The 19,965-nt window shown below is 55.3% G+C and overlaps 2 protein-coding genes across 2 annotated transcripts in view; one reads left to right on the plus strand and one right to left on the minus strand.

Moving 5' to 3' along the window:
• Positions 1–724, plus strand: part of VASN (vasorin) — a 2,880-nt gene extending 2,156 nt beyond the window's left edge. The window contains exon 2 of the mRNA XM_011961416.1: positions 1–724. Within this exon, the coding sequence (XP_011816806.1) occupies positions 1–90 (90 nt within the window). The 3' untranslated portion in view covers positions 91–724.
• The window catches only part of LOC105525628 (mitochondrial import inner membrane translocase subunit TIM16), an 83,682-nt gene that overhangs the window by 48,469 nt on the left and 15,248 nt on the right, over positions 1–19,965 (minus strand). Inside the window, exons 7-9 of the mRNA XM_011961314.1 lie at positions 12,391–12,441; positions 5,678–5,764; positions 5,132–5,214 (exon numbers count right to left, since the gene is read on the minus strand). Of these exons, the coding sequence (XP_011816704.1) occupies positions 5,132–5,214; positions 5,678–5,764; positions 12,391–12,441 (221 nt within the window). The remainder of the gene's footprint in view (positions 1–5,131; positions 5,215–5,677; positions 5,765–12,390; positions 12,442–19,965) is intronic.

Genomic DNA, 19,965 nt, shown 5'->3' on the forward strand with positions numbered 1-19,965 from the left:
CTGCCCAGCGGGTCTGAGTGTGAGGTGCCACTCATGGGCTTCCCAGGGCCTGGCCTCCAGTCACCCCTCCACGCAAAGCCCTACATCTAGGCCAGGGAGAGACAGGGCAGCCGGGGCCAGGCTCTCAGCCAGTGAGACGGCCAGCCCCCTCCTGCTGCCATACCACGTAAGTTCTCAGTCCCAACCTCGGGGACGTGTGCAGACAGGGCTGTGTGACCACAGCTGGGTCTTGTCCCCTCTGGACCTCGTCTCCTTGTCTGTGAGATGCCGTGGCCCAGCTGACGAGCCCAAACGTCCCCAGAACCGAGTGCCTATGAGGACTGCGTCCGCCCTGCCCTCCGCAACGTGCAGTCCCTCGGCACGCCGGCCCTGCCATGTGCTGGTAACGCATGCCTGGGCCCTGCTGGGCTCTCCCACTCCAAGCAGACCCCGGGGGTCAGTGAAGGAAGCTCCCAGAAAGAGCAGAGGGAGAGCAGGTGGGCGACGGGGCGGTGTGACTCTAGTTTTGGCCCCAGGAAGCGAAGGAACAAAAGAAACTGGAAAGGAAGATGCTTTAGGAACATGTTTTGCTTTTTTTAAAAAAATACATATATTTATAAGAGATCCTTTCCCATTTATTCTGGGAAGATGTTTTTCAAACTCAGAGACAAGGACTTTGGTTTTTGTAAGACAAACGATGATATGAAGGCCTTTTGTAAGAAAATAAAAGATGAAATGAAGTGTGTTTTTTGGGCTCAGCCCCGGGGTAGAAGGGCTGGGTGGAGGGAGATGGAGAAGCAGCCCTTGCTATGGGGAGCCGGGGCCCTCAGTCAGTATCCCCTGGGCTTGGGCAGCCCTCCCAGGTGTCCTGACCTGGGTGCCATCCACCCTAGGCTTGAATGAGGTGAGGCTGGGCCCAGGTGGGGCAGGGCTGCCTCTGGCCTGGGACAAGGACGGGTCAGGAAGCCTCACCTTCCCCAGGCCCTGTCTTCTGCCAGCAGGAGCTCTGGCCCACGTGCGGCTGGGAGAGGCTTGTGGCAGATGTGAGGCCCTCCCGGGTTGGTCTGATGGGCAGTTCACTGCCTGCCTTCCTCTAGGGATAGGGCCCTGGGCTATCTCATTCCAGGCCTCATGGATGGTCCCGGGACCAGATGGCCTCCAGGACCTTCCCTGCAGTGTCTCGGGAGAGCCAGGTTTGCATGGCCCAAGCCCCGTGCCACCCCACGGCCCAGTACGGGTGCAGCAGGGAAATCCTGCTCCCTGCCTCCTGCCCCCGGCTGCAGTGAGGGCTTTGTTGGGAGAGGAAGTGTGAATCATCAAAGGCAGGGACCCCATGGGTGGGGAGAAAGGAGCTGAGCCCCAGCTGGCAGGACAAGCTGGGGGACAGGAACAAAGGACCCAGGCTGGCTTGCGGATGGTGCCAGGATTGGTGGCCTTGGGATGCCCCTCAGCCCCTGCATTAGGGATGTGCCCAGGCTTTCCGGAAGCCCTAGAAGTGGAAGCATTTTCCAGGAAGGCTGCATGCTGAGGTGGGGGCAGGGATGCTGAGTGCAGCTGTGGCCTGGACTGGGTGCAGGGAGCTTGGGGACAGTGATGGACACACAGCACCTTTTCCTGTTGCCCTCAGTGGGAAGGAGGGGAGGGGGCCCACTGGGCTGCTGCTGCAGGGGCACCCAGAACATGCTGGAGTGAGCCTCCTGCAGACCCCATGCCACTGTCCCACAGGTCATGGCCCCAGCGCCAGCACTCAGGCTCACCCCTGGTGGGACAGAGTCAGCCAAGCCAGACCCAGGGAGTAGGCCCCGCGGCGCGGGTGTTGATGTCAGTGCCGAGTCAGGCCCAGCCACGCGAGGCTCTGGATTCAATTAGCGGCTGCTGAGGGCTCTGGCACAGGGAGGGAAGAGGCGGGCCGTGGGTCATGGCGGGCAGTGGGTGGTGGCAGTGGGCCTGGGTGGGGCCCCTTCTTCCTGAGGCAGCAGTGGCAGCCCAGGTGGATTTCCTGTAGGCCTGGGTCCCATTAGGGGAGTGGCTGCGGCCAGGCCTGCCTCCCCCTTCCCGTGGCTGCCTTGTCAAAGGGGCCTTTGTGGGCCTGAGGCTGCCGCTGAACACGGTGGCTGCTGAAAAAATGTTTTCACTGCAAAGCAAACCTGGCCGAGTGGGACGGTGGTGGGGTGCAGTCGGCGGGGGACAGGGCCCAAAGAAAGGAAGCCTTCCCAGGAACAGTGTCTGGAGTGTGCCATCAGATCAGGGCTTCGGGGAAGGGGAGAACCCAGCCAGGGGGTGGCCAAGCTGAGATGCAGCCTCGACCAGGGACAAGTCCCCCGACTCTAGGCTAGGGACCAGGGGCAGATGTGGGGGTGTGCGAGACCCCATCACCAGGTGCTGACCACAGCAGGCTCTGGGCCATGTGGGCGACACATGCTCTTGTTTTATGCCCGGCGACTTTATATATTGAAAGAGAGTGGCTTCAGGGAGGGAAGACAGCGTGCTCACAGTAAGTGGAGACAGGACCCCAGCACCTGCTCCCCAGCCACGGATGGGGCTGCCAGCTACGCGGGAGGGCTTAGGGCCACTGTGAGCTACAGAAGCAACAGACCCTACTTCTATGGGGGTAGGGGGTGATACAGTTCGCCCAGCCCCCTCAAAAGTGTTCACACACTCATCCCCGCTCAGTTCACACCCAGAAGCATGGCGCCCAAGACAGGTGTATCTTTGCGCCTCCCAGACCAAAGCATGAGATGTTCCTTCAGTGCAGGCTGCCGGTCCCTCTCATTATCCTCCCACCTCTACCTAGCACCAAGCATGGTGCCAGGCACACAAAGTGCTGGGCAGCCCTCCATGGATGCTGCCTGAGCACAGACAGGACCTTCGTGTTTGAGGCTGGCCTGGCTCCCAGCCCCCGCTCCTGCTACTGTGGCCGGCTTCCCCTCAGATACTCCACGAATGTCACGGGGAGGGCATAGGTGGGACCACAGTGAGGCCCCTGGGTGAGGATGAGGCAGAGACGGGGTGGGCACGGACCCTGGCCGCCTCTAGCTCTCCTAAGGGCACACACTGTTCTGCCCAAAAGATGGAAAATCTGTAAAACAGAAGAACTCGAGGGTGGTGGAGTGGATGCAGTTGCCAACCTCCTGTGCCCATAGATGACACTCCAGACTGTCCATGCTCAGCCCAGATTCGCTCAGAGGTCCTAGCACCCCAGGGAGTCAGTAGGGGGCTCCAGCTTCCAGGATGCCTGGGGGTGCAGGGGACCCACCACCTCTCAGAACAGCTGGGGGGCTGGCACACATCCTTGGCATCCACCAGCTTCATGGGGGCTGGAGAGTCCCGGCTCCCTTGCCAAGGGTGCCAGGAAGGCAGAGCAGGGGCCACTGGCCTGGCCACCCATCTGGGAGTGATTTGAGAAATTCCAGTCCTCACTGGTCCTTCGAGGCTATTCTTAACTGTGGTAATTACAGGGTCAGCCTTGGCCAGTGGCACCGTGAGGTCTGGGCATCATTAACGCCTCCAGAGGCCGCACTGGGGCGGGACAGGAGATGCTTGCAGGGAATGGGGACCCTGTCACCGGGGGCGGAGCCTGGAAGGCAGGAAGTGGTGGGTGGAAGTGACCGGTGCTGGGTCCCTTCACACCAATGCCTCTGCTGGGGGCCCTGCAGGGAAGGGGCTGTCTGACCTAGAAAGGTCTAGAAGACAAGATGCCAGGCAGCTCCGGGCCCAGGATGGAGGACATGGGGACAGATCCTAGACGTGGAGTCTGAAGGCCCGGGAGCTCTGCCTCCTCAAGGCAGGGCGGGTCCCACTGACTCCTCCCTGAATCCCCAATGCCCAGAGCAGGCAGGAGGCTGAGGGCAGCCCTGACTCTGCCTCTCGCCCTCCATGTGACTTCAGGGAAGGTGCTGAATCTTGCTCATCTTTGCCTCCCTCATCTGTAAAATGGACCTTGCCAGCTTCTCAGCCCCTTCCTGGGTGTGAGAGGATGGGAGAGGGCGTCACTGTCACCCTGACCCCTACCCCTCCTCTGGGCGGCTCTCAGCCGGGGGAAGCTCTTGGCAGGAACTCTCACTGATATTCAGGTGGGACCTCTTTTGGGGACTCCCCGGAAGATCCCACAGCCTTCCTTACCCCCAGACACATACCCTTGCTGCTCCCAGAGCCTGGACAGGTCATTGTTGCCTGTGACTCAGTTTCCTCAGTTATGCAATGGAAGAAGGAATAAGCTTGCCAAGGACCACCCCTTTCCTGGCTCTGACGTTCTCGGATCCCCCTGCCTGCGAAGATTCCAGCAAGGCCCTCATGAGTCACGGCTGAAGCTTCAGAAGGCGGATGGAGTCCCTGCCGCTCCACCCTGGCCCTGCCTGGCTACGTCTCTGAACACCCCCAGCCTCAGTTTCCCCAGCTGTGTTGTGAGTGGTCTGAATGGATGGGTCACTCATAAATGCTTGCCCTGGGCCTCCTGGTGTCTGGCTCCGGAGCTGCAGTGGGCCAAGGCCAGAGCGTGCCTGGCCAAGACCCCGCCAGGCACTGCCAAAAGCCCTCTCCACACACTTCTGGGGGCAGATGGAAGGATGAGGTGCACTTGGAGCCCCCCAGGCTGCCTGGACACCTGCCTCACCTGGGGACACACCTCAGGATAGAACAGGACAGCCATATGGCTGGTGTGGAGTAGGCACCATACACCTTAGTGGGCCGCATAAGCCAAGGCCCACCTCTACCTCCACCTCCACCTCCAACCTGCCAGGCTGTCCAACAACGCGCACGCCCGCCCTCCTATCATAGCCTGGAGCCTCCCTGGGCCTCAGCCCTACCAGAACATCCACAGAAAAATGAAGTGCATTCTTGCATTTCCGGACCACACCCTCTCCCTGAATGCCAAGCATGACTGTGTCAACCCCCCCGCCATGAAACCTCTGGTGACCAAGGGCCTACTCTGCTACCAGGGGCCAGAGGGGTACCAGAGCACCTGCTGTAGGTGACACCTGGAAGCTTCGGGGGTACAGGGCCAGGTGTCTGTTGCAAGGCCTTGTAGCCCAGATCAGGTACCCAGAACAGCCCGGAGATCAGCCCGCCTCACTGACAGGCCAGATCAGGTGCCCTGGCCAGCGGTGCCCTGGGCCATCAGCCCCCCAGCCCACCCGCGTGTCGCAGCTCCTACCCCGGCGAGGTGTCCAAGGTGAGGGAGGCCAGGGCGTTGGAGAAGACCCGTGTGTCCCACAGCTTCACTTCACGCTCACGCATCTGCAGGGAGGGCGAGAGAGGGGCTCAGAGGGGCCTGTCCCTCACAGCCCCACCCAGGGACTCCCGGGAAACCCAGTGCCTGACACAGGGCACCTGCCTCAGAGCAGGGCTTGGAGTAGGGATGGGAGTCACCCCAAGGAAAGAGAGTTTGGGTTTTCATGTTCTGCCCCTTTAAGAACCCTTAGGTGACAAGGGATGAGGGGCGGTTCCCTCCATGGACTCGGTCCCTGTGGGGCCACTATAGCTCCTGGGGTCAGGCTGAGCTATTACAAATGGAATCTGCCAGTTTTCAGCAGCCGTCAGTCCCCTGAGGCTCTGAGACCCGGCTGCACAGTCAGGCCGTATATGGACAGGCCTGGAACTGGCCCTCAGTCCCCCGCCTCCCATTGGCTTCGTCCCTGCCCGAAGGGCTGGACACATCCCCACCTGGCCATGCCCTGCTCCTCCAGGAGGAACCCCCTACCTGGTTGAATCCAGTAGACACAAGGTGCTCCCGGGAGCCCGTCCATGCCAGCCGGCTATCCCTGCTGTTCTCATGGGCCTGTGTGCTCTGCAGGAGGCAAGAGGTGGACCTGAGCCCCCCGGCCCCCTGCTGGTGGGCGGGGCCCCCTGGACTGGGCCTGAGCTGGGGAACTTCTGCTGCCCACCTGCCTAAAAGCCTCATAGAGGGTAGGAAGGGCTGGGTCCTTCTCCACATCCCCACTGGGACCAAAGGTGGTCTCCAAAGCACTCCAGGGATCAGTCCCACCTCCGCCCCAGGTGAGGGCAGCTCTGCGCCCAGAGGCCAACCTGACCGCTCCTCCCGAGTGTCCCTCCTCCCGAAGAGAAGGCTGCCTCGCTCCCCAGCTCCAGGCCCCTTCCCTACTGCACCAGGGGCTAAAGGCACTGGCACTTTCTTGCCCCCACGAGCTGTGTGATCTGGGGGACGCCACACTCTCTCAAAGTGTCATTTCTCTCACTTGTGTAAGGGGCACCCGGTGCGGTGCCACCCACTTCCCAGGGCTGTTGCCATGTGGAAGGGCAGGGCTTGTGGCAAAGCGCCGTGTAAATCGGGGGATTTTGAGGATCACTGCCGCCGCCCCAGGCAGGAGGCAGGGCCTGGGACCCACCTCTGGGCAACGTCCAGACAACGCCAAGCAGTGCCTCTCCTGGCCCTGCCAAGGTGCTGGAGTTGCCAGCAGGAAAGCTCCCGGCCCCCGGGAGGAGAGGGAAGCTCACATGGTGGGTGGGGCCCTGTCCTCCTGGGCCCTGGCAGTAGGGAGCTGAGGGGGCCAGAGGAAATGCAAACAGCTCCTCCCAGTCACCCTGGCCCCTGGAGCCTGAGACGAAGGACCCTGTTACCAAAAATAGCTCACCCCAAACCATGGCCAGCTTCCTCTGAGCTTCCCACGATCTCCTTGGGAATGAATGAGGGAGGGAAGCAGCCTGCGAGGAGCTGGCCCGGGGCCCCCTCCCCAGCCCGTGGAGGCTGACTCCAGCGTGGGAGACCATCGGAAACAACTCCAGGTCCCGTCCTTCGAGGGGCTTTTCTCACTGTTCCCTTCCCACCAGGCTGCGGCCGGCACAGGAAGTTGGGGCTGGAGCCTGAGAACCAAGGCCCCACTGCCCTCTCTCCACGTAAGAGGGGATATCGGGTCAGGGCAAGGGTCGAGCCATTGGCCAGCCCTGCCCTCGACACCCGGAGAGGGTCACAGTGTCACTCAGGCTCCTGCCTTCTCGGTGTTTAGTGTGCAAATACCCGTGTGTGCATAGCCCACCAGGTGGCTCTTAGTTGATCCAAAAGCCATTCATTCATTCAAGAAACACACAAGGCCTCCCAGAGACCAGAACTGCGCTAGGAGCTGGCGGTGGGGCCGGATGGTTCTCAGCTAGAGGGCAGGTGCTGGGGGGAAGCAGTGCCCCTCGCTCATCTATTTTCTCCTCATATGGATATTTGAGCCACACACTATTCGAGATGACACGGTGAACAAAATGGGAAAAGTCCCCGTGCCGGTAGAATAAACACGTCGGGGAGGCAGATGTAGGCTAAACAGAAATCAGTGTGTCATTCCATGTGACTGTGCCTGCTATGGGGGAACCGCACGGTGTTAGGGGAGGAAGCTCTGGAGGTGGACCCAGGAGAGTCCCAGCCCAGCCACCACGGCCACCTTCCATGGTGGGTCAGTCACCGGCTCTGTGCCTCAGTTTCCATGTCTGTAAAAAGCACTGTAACAGAATTTCCTTTTTTTTTTAACCTTTCCTGTGGTGCTGAAGGACCTACTTTTGAAGACGGCCATCAGGAGTAAGAGGAAACGCTTGTAGAAGGCTCAGGATTGTGTCTGACACGTGTCACGTGTGCATGTCTCACAAGTGATAGCAGGGTACCGTCAGAGTGTAAGTGAGGGAAGACCTAGCGTCATTCCCACTAGGCTGTGAGGGTTGACAGGCGTGAGCCAGGTATGGGAACTAGCATCCGCAAAGAGTTGAAAACTGGACGCAGAGAGACCAACTCAGCCAGCAGGTGGGGATGCAGGAGGTGGAGGCCGGGCCAAGCCTGCAGGATCCCCCCGGGGCTACCACTGAGCACTTTTCACCTAGGGCGCACAGGCTAAGGCTGGGGTGGGACATCCCTTGGCCTGTATCTCCCACCTTCCTAATTCACATGTGGGAAGCCAGAGGCACAGAGAGAGGAAGCCATGGTGCAAAGTGGCCCGGCCCCAGCTGTCTCCTCCACCTGCACAAGTGGGCCGTGAGGCTCAGAGTGGTGATGAGACTTGCACAAAGTTGCGGCTAGGAGGCAGCAGGGAAGGGAGGAGGAGCCGCCCAGGACCATAGCTGCCCCAGAAACACTCTGGTTTCCAGCAAACATCCTGGGCCAGCTGTCGCTCCCTGGAGTATTCAGCCCAGCCTTCAGAGCTCCAGGTAAGAGCTTTGGCTGCGCCCAGCCACTCCCCACTGTGGGGACACCTAGCTCAGTTTGCCCAGAGACCTCAGGAAGCCCCCAAGTGAGGGAGGGGGTCAGTGGCCCACCCCTTACTCTGTAACTCCTTATCAATGGAGTGATCACCAGTATCAAAAATGAGAAGTGGGCTGGGTGCAATAGTCCCTGCCGTAATCCCAACACAGGGAGGCTGAGGCGGGAGGACTGCTTGAGCCCAGGAGTTCCAGAGCAGCCTGGGCCACAAACCGAAAACTTCTCTCTTAGAAAAACAAACACTAGGCCAGGCACAGTGGCTCACGCCTGTAATCCTAGCAATTTGGGAGGCTGAGGTGGCAGGATATCTGAGGTCAGCAGTTCAAGACCAGCCTGGCCAACATGGTGAATCCCCATCTCTACCAAAAATGCAAAAATTAGCTGGGAATGGTGGCAGGCGCCTGTAATCCCAGCTACTCAGGAGGCTGAGGCAGGAGAATCACTTGAACCTGGGAGGTAGAGGTTGCAGTGAGCCGAGATTAAGCCCTTGCACTCTAGCCTGGGTGAGAGAGCAAGACTATCTCGAAAAAAAAAAAACCCAACTAGCTTGACGTGGTGGTGCGTGCCTGTAGTCCCAGCTACTAGGGAGGCTGAGGCAGGAGGATCGCTTGAGCCCAGGAGGTCAACGCTGCAGAGAGCTGTGATGGTGCCACTGCACTCCCGCCTGGGTGACAGAGCGAGACCCGTTTGCCAGCCTCAGCAAGCCTCAGAGAAGAGCCCTCTCTCCAGCTGCTCATTCTCCTGGGTAGGGGGAAAGAACAGGGGCTGCAGCTGAGACCCAGGCATCCTGTTACCCTGCATCCCCGAGGCCCCCCCCAACCTGGTTCTGAGAACAGGAGGGGCTGTGGCAGGGCAGGAGCAGTGCCAGCCCCGCAGGGGGTGAGGAGGGGAGGCGTATGCCCACCCCTTCATCACCACGGCAACACTTCCTGTGCAGGGCAGGATGGTTCCAGGAGCAGCCCTGGCTCCCTGCTTGGGTAAGGGGACCTGCTTTAATAGTAAGACTCCCCCACTCACTCCCTTCTCTCCTCTGAGGCTCACCACCCCCAACTGGCCTGTCTGATGCACTGGGGTTCCTAGAGGGCTCAGTCTGGGGCCCCCTCCCACCTAGACAAGGGTTCTGAGTCCTCCACACTCATCTGGGGCTGCCACTTCCCCAGAACAGCCTGGGCTCCAGAGCCTCACCCAGCCCCAGCTAGGCCAGTTGTACAGGGAAGGGGCGGCAGTGGGGGTCCGGGGGGTTCTGCAATCAGATGGGCGAGCCTGCCTCTGTCACCCTGAGGTGGGACCCTGGAGAAGCCACAGAACCATCTGACCCTTGGGGTCTACACCTCCAAGGAAATGGAATATGCCAAGTGCCTGGTGCATAACAAAGGCTCATACATGCAGTCTAAGAACCAAGCAGGGGTGTGAGCAGGAGGAGTCACCCCAGGGTCCCCTGCTCCAAGCTCATGCCTGAGGCAGGGCTCCAACAAGACAGCGGCGGGCGGACTCCCTAGCCCACTCCGGGCTCTGGGACAGCACCAGGGCTCAGGTGGGGTGGACCCACAGAGGACAGAGGTTGGATGGAGGGCAGGCGGCTCCGCTCCCTGACCCCCAGCCACACCCCACTAGGCAGGAAGGGGGGTTGCCAGAGAAAGCGCTCCCAGAAGGCCTCTCCCTCAAGTCGGCCCCTCGGCTCACACCGGCCCTGGCTGCCAGCAGCGGTTTTCCTAATAGAAGCCAGGTGTGGGCCAGATGCCCTGGGCGGAAGTGGGGGGCAGGGCCACACGGAGAGCGGCATTCCAGGCCTGCTGCCCCCGCACCAGGGTCCGAGCACAGGCCCCAGCCAGCAGCTGGAAGGGGTGGGAGCCACCCACGCTCTTCCCAGGTCTCCTCGCCCCAAAGCCCCGGAGCGGGGCTCCCTCCATAACCAGATCCTCTCTCTCTCTCTCTTCGAGGAGCTGGGAGCCCCTTGGACAGCAGCCACTCTATCCCCAGCTCGGCATCAGTCACCGCCCCCAGCCCTGCTGGAAGAGGAGGAGAGAGGAGGAAGGCTGGAAAGAGGGGGCGGAGGAGGGAGAAGAGGAAGAATCACGTGGGCCCAGCAAGCTGGCTCTGAGCCACGCCTGGTAGGTCGGGGCAGAAGCATAGGTGCCCCAGCAGTGCCCTGCACTCTGGAGAGGAGAGTGCAACCTGAGAAAGTGAAGGAGGCCGGAGGGAGCCTCCGTGGCACCTTCAAGCTGAGCCTGGGCCCCGCTTTCTGGGCAAAGGCTTGGAGGTCAAAGAAAGCTACCTAGTGAGGATACCGCGCACACCCACACTGCCTTGAGATGCAGACAGCCACCATCTACCAAGCCCAGGGCCCACATGACGAAGAGGTCAGCCAGCCTCACCAGCAAGTATGACCAGGGTGTGGCCAAAACCACTCTGCCTGGCTAGTTTCACTGGTTAAACGGGAGTCCTCTCAATCTTCAGCTGGACAGAAGTGGAACTGACTGTACCGTTTGGACTAAAAAATTGCAATCTTCCATGTGACCGGGTTTCTCTCCTCAGTCTTATGTGTGTAGGGGGCTCTGGGGCTCCAGTCTAACGCTAGTTTGGTTTGGGCTGGTGGTTTGCTCTTGACCCTGGGTGAGGAAAAAGTCCTAGAAATGGTGAGGAGGTTATCTGTGATGGGCCTAGGTCTTTGCTGAGGAGCTCCTCTCCTGAGCTAACAGCAGGACCCTAAACTTCACTTTCTTCAGGAAAGAAGCCTCCTCACCTTCTAGAAAGTTCTTTTTAGAAATGTAAATCCACGGCCAGGTGCGGTAGCTCACGTCTATAATCCCAGCACTTTGGCAGGCCAAGGTGGGCGGATCACAAGGTCAGGAGTTCCAGACCAGCCTGACCAACATGGTGAAACTCTGTCTCTACTAAAAATACAAAAAAATTAGACGGGTGTGGTGGCGGACGCCTGTAGTCCCAGCTACTCAGGAGGCTGAGGCAGGGGAATGGTGTGAACCCAGGAGGCAGAGTTTGCAGTGAGCTGAGATCGCGCCACTGGACTCCAGCCTGGGCGACAGAGTGAGACTCCATCTCCCCCCAAAAAAAGAAATATAAATCTACTCATCGTACTTTCTGCTTAAAACTCTCTAATGGTGGCTGGGCATGATGGCTCAAGCCTGTAATCCAGCACTCTGGGAGGCTGAGGCGGGAGGATCACGAGGCCAGGAGATTGAGACCATCCTGGCTAACATGGTGAAACCCTGTCTCTACTAAAAATACAAAAACAAAATTAGCCAGGTGTGGCGGCAAGCACCTGGAGTCCCAGCTACTTGGGAGGCTAAGGCAGGAGAATGGCGTGAACCCGGGAGGCGGAGCTTGCAGTGAGCCGAGACTGAGCCACGGCACTCACTCTAGCCTGGGCGACAGAGCGAGACTCCATCTCAAAAAAATAAATTAAAAAAAAATTATCTAATGGCTTCCCACAGCCCAGGTGACCACGGGCCTGTTTCCCCCAGCACTGCTCGCACAGACTCCTCAGACGAGCCCGTCCTCCTCCAGGCCATCTGTGCCGGCCCCTTGGCATTACTCAGGCCTCCGCTCCCCAGCCAGTTACTCAGGGAAGCACTAAACCAGACCAGCAAGCGAAGCCCCCAGCAACTACCCCGGGACAGGGCCTTGTCCCAGGATTGTTTCTCCTGCCTACAAGGTCTCTGTAGGGCGAATGAATGGTGCCCCAGTGGCTGGATGCCTGCAGCATGAGCCAGGTCCCAGCTTCCCCACTCGGAACTGAAATGGCCACGCACACTCCATGCACAGACACAAACCAAAACACGCTCAGTTCCTGGAGCCTATAAGTTTTGATAGGTCCTACCCAGGGTCTTCCTGCAGAGGACAGGAGCTGTTTCTTTTTGGCTCCTCTGCAGCTGGTCTCTGCTGACCGTGCCAGGGTGAAGGTCTCAAAGGAAGGAAGTGGGGATCTCAGATCACTGACTGAAGCCACAGGATGGCCTCCGTGGAGAGCCTGGGGGAAGCTTAGCTCTGCCTACCCTGTGATCAAAGCCAGGCCCTCCCAGGACCCAGATCATACTTCACAGGAAGAGCTCCCAGCAGTGATGGCCCATCTCCTGGGGACCCCTGGTGCTGCGAAACATGTCCGCCAGGACCCCAGGCCTGCCCTTACCTCCACCTGCTAGAACCACTGGGTCCTCAGCCTCAGTGGAGGCTTCAATCCACCCCGGCTTGCCCACACAACTCACCTGAGAGGCCTGAGGCTTTGTTCTGGGGTCAAAGATCCGCAGCTGCTTGTCCTGGAAAAGCAGAGAGGACGAAAAAACTTGCAACTAGGGCTGGAGGGTCCCTGAAAGCCAGCCTGTTCCCCCACCCCCTAGCTCTGAGCAGCCCATCCCCAGCACACAGGACTGGCATCACACACCAGGGCATCCCTCCTCAGCCCTGTGCCTCCTTCTCAGCACAGCAGCAAGCACCACCCAGTCCCCCAAAAAAGCAAGCTCAGCAAGGAGTGTTCAGCTTCCTGACACCTACTCCACACCAGGCATACCAGACACTCGACCCCTCCTAGTCTTCCAACTACCCTATGAAGTGGTACTATCATCATGACCCCTCACAGACAGACAAATGGAGGTCCAGAACCAAACTCTAGGCTGTCAGTGCCCCACACATGCTCAGCCCTATGCTAGGCCCAGCCTGGAGAGGCTCACGCGACGACCTCATTTCTGCACTTACAGAATTTAGCATTTAACCAGGAAAATGAGCTTACACCTCCGAACCATCCATTTGGCAGTAACTGATTCAGATTATCCAAAGGGAGGATGGAAACAGACAAAAAGCAGAAAAAAATGTACTGAAATAAAACACTCATACTTTGCATAGGACCTTCTTTCTGTGGAACAATCTGTGTGTGTGTGCATGCACACGTGTGTACACAAACATGCACCATGTTTGGCCATAATAAATTAAGTGCAAAACGAAGTTGTAGAATAACATGGCATAGTGTGATTCTACTGTGGTAAAAATCAAAAATCTCCATTTGTGTGACCATGATCCTGTTTGTTTTTATTGTTACACAGCTGTCATATAGTCCATACATTTTACACGTTTGCTGAGCAAGGAGAAAGGTCTAGACTAACACAGGCCGCTGTGCTAATGCTGGGTACCAAATGTGGGGAAGGTGGGGGCTGGTTAACTTTTCCTTTTTACACCTTAGCACAAGTCTATTTTGTTTCATTCAGCATAGATTCCTGTTTTCCTATTTTGAAAAACAGTAAACAATTCGAATTTGAAATGAAAAACAACACCAACCAGGCATAGTGGCTCACGCCTGTAATCCCAGCACTGTGAGGCTGAGGTGGGTGGATCACCTGAGGTCAGGAGTTCGAGACTAGTCTGGTCAACATGGTAAAACCGCGTTTCTACTAAAAATAAAAAAATTAGCTGGGCATGGTGGCAGGCGCCTGTAATCCCAGCTACTCAGGGGGCTGAGGCAGGAGAATCGCTTGAACACGGGAGGCAGAGGTTGCAGTGAGCTGAGGTTACACCACTGCACTCCAGCCTGGGCAACAGAGTGAGACTCCGTCTCAAAAGAAAAAAAAGAAAAACAACATCCTTTGCACCAGCACACATTAAAAAAAACTTGAAATACACATGCTCCTCAAAATACAATGGAGTTACATCCCAATAAACCCATCTTAAATTGAAAATATAGTAATTATGGCCAGGAGCAGAGGCTCATGCCTGTAATCCCAGCACTATGGGAGGCCGAGGCGGCAGATCACTTAAGGTCAGGAGTTCAAGACCAGTCTGGCCAACAAGGTGAAACCCGGTCTCTACCAAAAATACAAAAATGAACCAGGCATGGTGGCAGGCACCTGTAATCCCAGCTACTCAGGAGGCTGAGGCAAAATTGCTTGAACCTGGGAGGCAGAGGTTGCAATGAGCCAAGATCATGCCACTGCACTCCAGCCTGGGTGACACAGCAAGACTCTCTCACACTCACACACACACACACACACACACACATACACACACACACAAAGGCCAGGCACAGGGGCTCACGCCTGTAATCCCAGCATTTTGGGAGGCCAAGGTGGGCAGATCACCAGGTCAGGAGATCAAGATCATCCTGGCTAACATGGTGAAACCCCATCTCTACTAAAAATACAAAAAATTAGCTGGGCATGGTGGCGGGCGCCTGTAGTCCCAGCTATGGGAGGCTGAGGCAGGAGAATGGCGTGAACCTGGAAGGCGAAGCTTGCAGTGAACCGAGATCACACCACTGCACTCCAGACTGGGCGACAGAGCAAGACTCTCGTCTCAAAGAAAAAAGAAAAGAAATATATATTAAGTAAAATTTGCAGACCAGAGAGTCTTTGTTCAAAGAATCACCAGTGCTTAAAGTGTGAAAACTTGTGGTTATGTATCACTTTCACACCATCATAAAGTAAAAAAATTGTAAGTCAGGGACAATCTGTACTTAGTTATAAATCTAATGAAATATATACAAGATTTATATGAGGACAATTGCAAAACTTTGATGAAAAAATCAAAGAAGATCTAAATAAATAGGTAGTTCATGTTCATGGATATAAAATCTCAATACTGTCAAAAAGTCAATTATTCTCAACTTTATCTATAAATTCAACAGAGTCCCAATCAAAATTCCAGTAAATTATTTTGTGGACAAACTGATTTTGAAGTTTCTATGAAGAAACAAAAGACACAGAATAGCCAACCAGGTGCAGTGGCTCCCGCCTGTAATTCCAGCACTTTGGTAGCAGCCCAAGGCTGGTGGATCATTTGGGGTTAAGAGTTGGATGATCAGCCTGGCTAACACGGTGAAACGTCATCTCTACTAAGAATACAAAAAAATTAGCCGGGCGTGGTGGCACACGCCTATAATCCCAGCTACTTGGGAGGCTGAGTCAGGAGAATCACTTGAACCCGGGAGACAGAGATTGCAATGAGCTTGCAGTGAACCACGATCGTGCCACTGCACTTCAGCCTGGGAAACAGACTGAGGCTCCATTCAAAAAACAACCCAAAAATGCTACCGTAGGCCAGGCACAGTGGGTCCTGCCTGTAATCCCAACACTTTGGGAGGCCAAAGTGGAAGAATTACTTGAGCCCAGGAATTCGAGACCAGCCTGAGCAATATGGCAAAGTCCATAAATGGACAGTTCTCTCTTTTTTTTTTTTTTTTTTTTTTTTTGAGATGAAGTTTCACTCGCCACCTAGGCTGGAGTGCAGTGGTGTGATCTCGGCTCACTGCAACCTCTGCCTCGCGTGTTCAAGTGATTCTCTTGCTTCAGCCGCCCGAGTAGCTGGGAATACAGGTGCCCGCCACCACGCCCAGCTAATTTTTTGTATTTTTAGTAGAGACGGGGTATCACCGTGTTAGCCAGGATAGTCTCAATCTCCTGACCTCGTGATCCTCCCACCTTGGCCTCCCAAAGTGCTGGGATTACAGGCATGAGCCACCGCACCTGGCCTTTTGTTTGTTTGTTTTTGAGACAGAGTCTCGCTCTGTTGCCCAGGCTCAAGTGCAGTGGTGCAATCACAGCTCACTGCAAATCAACCTCCTGGACTCAAGTGATCCTCCCACCTCGTCCTCCCAAAGTGCTGGGATTACAGGCATGAGCCACCGCACCTGGCCTTTTGTTTGTTTGTTTTTGAGACAGAGTCTCGCTCTGTTGCCCAGGCTCAAGTGCAGTGGTGCAATCACAGCTCACTGCAAATCAACCTCCTGGACTCAAGTGATCCTCCCACCTCCGCTTCCCAAGTAGCTGGGACCACAGGCACAAGCTACCAGGCCCTGCTAATGTTTTAATTTTTCTTTTGTAGAGATGAGGTCTCATTACGTTGAGCAGGCTGGTTTTGAATTCCTGGCCTCAAGCAACCCTTCTGCCTCAGCCTCCCAAAGGGACGGCATTACAGGTGTGAGCCACCAGGCCTGGTTTAAATATATGTTTTTAAAATATATATATAGAAAGGGCCAAAAAGCATATGAAAAGGTGTTCAATATCATTAACCATTAGAGAAATACAAACCCAAACCACAATAAGATATCCCCTGACACCCTTTAGGATGCCTATTACATTTTTAAAAACAGCAAGTGTCAGGCCGGGCACGGTGGCTCATGCCTGTAATCCTGGCACTTTGTGAAGTCAAGGTGGGGAGAATCACTTCTGGTCAGGAGTTCGAGACGAGCCTGTCCAATAAGGTGAAACCCCGTCTCTACTAAAAATATAAAAATTAGCTGGGCGTCGTGGTATGCACCTGTAATACCAGCTACTCGGGAGGCTGAGGCAGGAGAATCACTTGAACCCAGGAGGTGGAGGCTGCAGTGAACCGAGATCGTGCCACTGCACTCCAGCCTGGGCGACAGAAAGAGACTCCATCTCAAAAATAAAAAAAAATAGCAAGGCTGGGCGCAGTGGCTCACACCTGTAATCCCGACACTTTGGGAAGCCAAGGTGGGTGGATCACGAGGTCAGGAGTTCAAGACCAGTGTGGCCGACATAGTGAAACTCCGTCTCTACTAAAAATACAAAAATTAGCCAGGTTTGGTGGTGTGTGCCTGTATTCCCAGCTACTAGGGAGGCTGAGGCAGGAGAATCGCACGAACCAGCAGGCGGAGATTGCAGTGAACCGAGAAGGCACCATTGCACTCCAGCCCGGGTGACAGTGCGATACTCTGTCTCAAAGGAAAAAAGAAAGCAAGTGTTGGTGGGTACGTGAAGTTAGAACCCTTGCACACTGTTGGTGGGATTGTAAAATGGTGCAATTGCTATGGAAAACAGTATGGCACTTCCTCAGAAAATTAAAAGTAGACCTATCATGTGTTCCAGCAAGCCCACTTCTGGGTACCTATCCGAAAGAACGGAACGCAGGCCACAAAGAGATATTTGCACACCCGTGCTCATAGCAGCGCTACTCACAATAGCCAAGAAGTGGAAACAACCCAAGATCTACCGACTGATAAACGATCAGCAAAACGTGGTCTGCGCGTCCTGCGCAGCCTTCAGAGGCAAGGAAGTCCTGCTGCACACGGCAACAACCAGTAAGCCCTGACGATGTGGCATTCCATCATGCTCAGAGAAACCAGCCAGCTCCAAAAGAACAAATAGTATATGACTCTGCTTATGTGAGGCATCTAAAGTAGTCAAATTATACACACAGAAAGTGGAATGGCAGTTCCTAGGGGCTGGGAGGTAGGGCAAAGGGGAACTGCTGTTTAATGGGTATAGAGTTTCAGTTCTGCAAGATGAGAAAGTTCTCAAATCTGTTTCACAACAGTGTAAATATACTTAACACTACTGAACTGCACACTTAAAAATGGTTAAGACGGTGATTTTTGGCACTTTGGGAGGTCAAGGCGGATCATTTGAGCCCAGGAGTTTGAGACGAGCCTGGGCAACATAGTGAGATCCCTGTCCCTACAAAAAATTAAAAATAAAAATGTAGCTGGGTGTGGTGGCTGGTGCTAGTAGTCCCAGCTACTTAGGAGTCTGAGGTGGGAGGACTGTTTGAGCCTTGGCGTTCGAGGCGGCAGCAACTTTAAAAAAAAGAAGGTAAATTTTACACGTGTTTTCTTACCATAATTTAAAAAACAGCTATTAGCCCACAAAAGTACACTGCTAAGTGAAAGAAGCCAATCTGAAAAGGCTACATACTACATACCATATAATTCCAACTATATGATGTTCTGGAAAAGTCCAATATACAGACAATGAAAAGATCAGCGCTTGGCAGTGATCTGGGAGGAGGGAGGAAAGGATGAATAGGTGGAACCCAGGGGATGTTCAAAGCAGTGAAACTATTCCGTAAAGTGGTTACATTACATCACGCATTTGTCAAAACCCATAGAACATACAACACAGACTGAACCCTCATGTAAACTGTGCACTTTATTTAATAACAATGTATCAGGCTGGGTATGGTAGCTCAGACCTATAATCCCAGCACTTCGGGAGGCTGAGGTGGGTGGATCACTTGAGGTCAGAAGTTTGAGACCAGCCTAGTCAACATGATGAAACTCCATCTCTAAAAATAAAAAAAATTAGGCCAGGCGCAGAGGCTCACACCTGTAATCCCAGCACTTTGGGAGGCCAAGGTGGGCAGATCACCTGAGGTCTGGAGTTCGAGATCAGCCTGACCAACAGGGAGAAACCCTGTCTCTACTAAAAATACAAAATTAGCTGGGTGTGGTGGCACCTGCCTGTAATCCCAGCAACCGGAAGGGTGAGGCAGGAGAATCGCTTGAACCCTGGAGGTAGAGGTTGAGGTGAGCTAAGATCGTGCCACTGTGCTCCAGCCTGGGCAACAAGAGCGAGACTCTGTCTCAAAACAAAACAAAATAAAACAAACAAACAAAAAAGTAGCCGGCTGTGGTGGCACGTGCCTGTAGTCCTAACTACACGGGAGGCTGAGGCACGAGAATCACTTGAACCCAGGAGGCAGAGATTGCAGTGACCTGAGATCACACCACTGCGCTCCAGCAGTGCAATAATGATAATAATAGTAACAATAATAGTTTACCATTGGTTCCTCAATTGAAACAACATACCACACTCACGCAGGATGTTTGTCACAGACACTGGGGGAGGAGGTAAGGAATATGGAAAATCCTTGTACTACTTGCTCGCTTTTTTTGTAAACTTAAAACTGTTCTAGAAAATAGTCTATCAATTAAAACAACCCAAAAAGAAATGCAGGGGAAAACCAAGTGAATTCCCGCTCCACGTGCAGCCCCTCCCTGGGGGATGAGTAGCCTCCCCGCTACTACCAAGCTCCAGGCTAAGTGCTGGACTCTGGGGCCTGGAGGTTGTCATGTGAAGCTGCAGGGAAGAACTTCGACCTGGTCGTGGAAGGACAGAGTTTGTGCTGGGAAGGGAAAGGCATTCGAGGAAGGTAAAACAGCATGAGCAAAAGAGGTGGAGAAAGGAGCTTGCTGGTGTGTGGTGTTGGGGGAGGAGAGGCCACGTGAGGGAGCAGATGGTGGGAACCAAAGGGGCCGTGGGCACATGCATGGCTGGCAGAAGTGGGGACCTGTCTGGAGAGGAACTCAAAAGCCAGGTCTCCCTGGTCTGCCTCGGCAGGCCCCCGGTTTTATGCGGCTCCTTGCAAAGCCCTGGCAGCTGCAGTTTACCAAGGACCTGCTACATGCCAGGTGGGCACCAGGTACAGTCCAGGGACTGGCTCTTAACACTCCACCACTCCACAGCCTCGGGTTCAGAGAGATGGTGAGAGACAGAGAGAGGAGGATGAGAGACAGAGGACAGAGACCAGAGAGAGAACAGCGAGGGACAGCAAGGGATGAGAGAGGACAGAGAGGGATAGAAACAGACGACAATGACAGAGCGGGCCAGATAGAGCAACCAGAGATCAAGGACAGAGAGAGAGGACAGCAGGAGACAGGTAGGACACAAGGGACAGCAAGCGACAGAGGCTCTAAGGAGATGAAGGGCAGGACGTGACATCCAGCAGCCAGGGCTGCTCCTGCCCCACGGAGCTGCAGAGACCAACAGCCTGCATCCCGATGCCAACACCACCATTGACCAGCTATGACGTGGACAAGCCCCCGAGCCCCCTGTGGTTTATTTTTATTTTAATTTTTTTTGTTTGAGGTTTTAGTTTGTTTGTTTTGAGATGGAGTCTTGCTCTGTCGCCCAGGCTGGAGTACAATGGCGTGATCTCGGCTCACTGCAATCTCCGCCTCCCAGGTTCAAGAGATTCTCCTGCCATAGCCTCCTGAGTAGCTGGGATTACAGGTGCGTGTCACCATGCCTGGCTAATTTTTGTATTTTTAGTAGAGG

Source organism: Colobus angolensis, unplaced genomic scaffold, assembly GCF_000951035.1.
Source record: "Colobus angolensis palliatus isolate OR3802 unplaced genomic scaffold, Cang.pa_1.0 Scaffold55, whole genome shotgun sequence".
NCBI classification, from domain to species: domain Eukaryota; kingdom Metazoa; phylum Chordata; class Mammalia; order Primates; family Cercopithecidae; genus Colobus; species Colobus angolensis.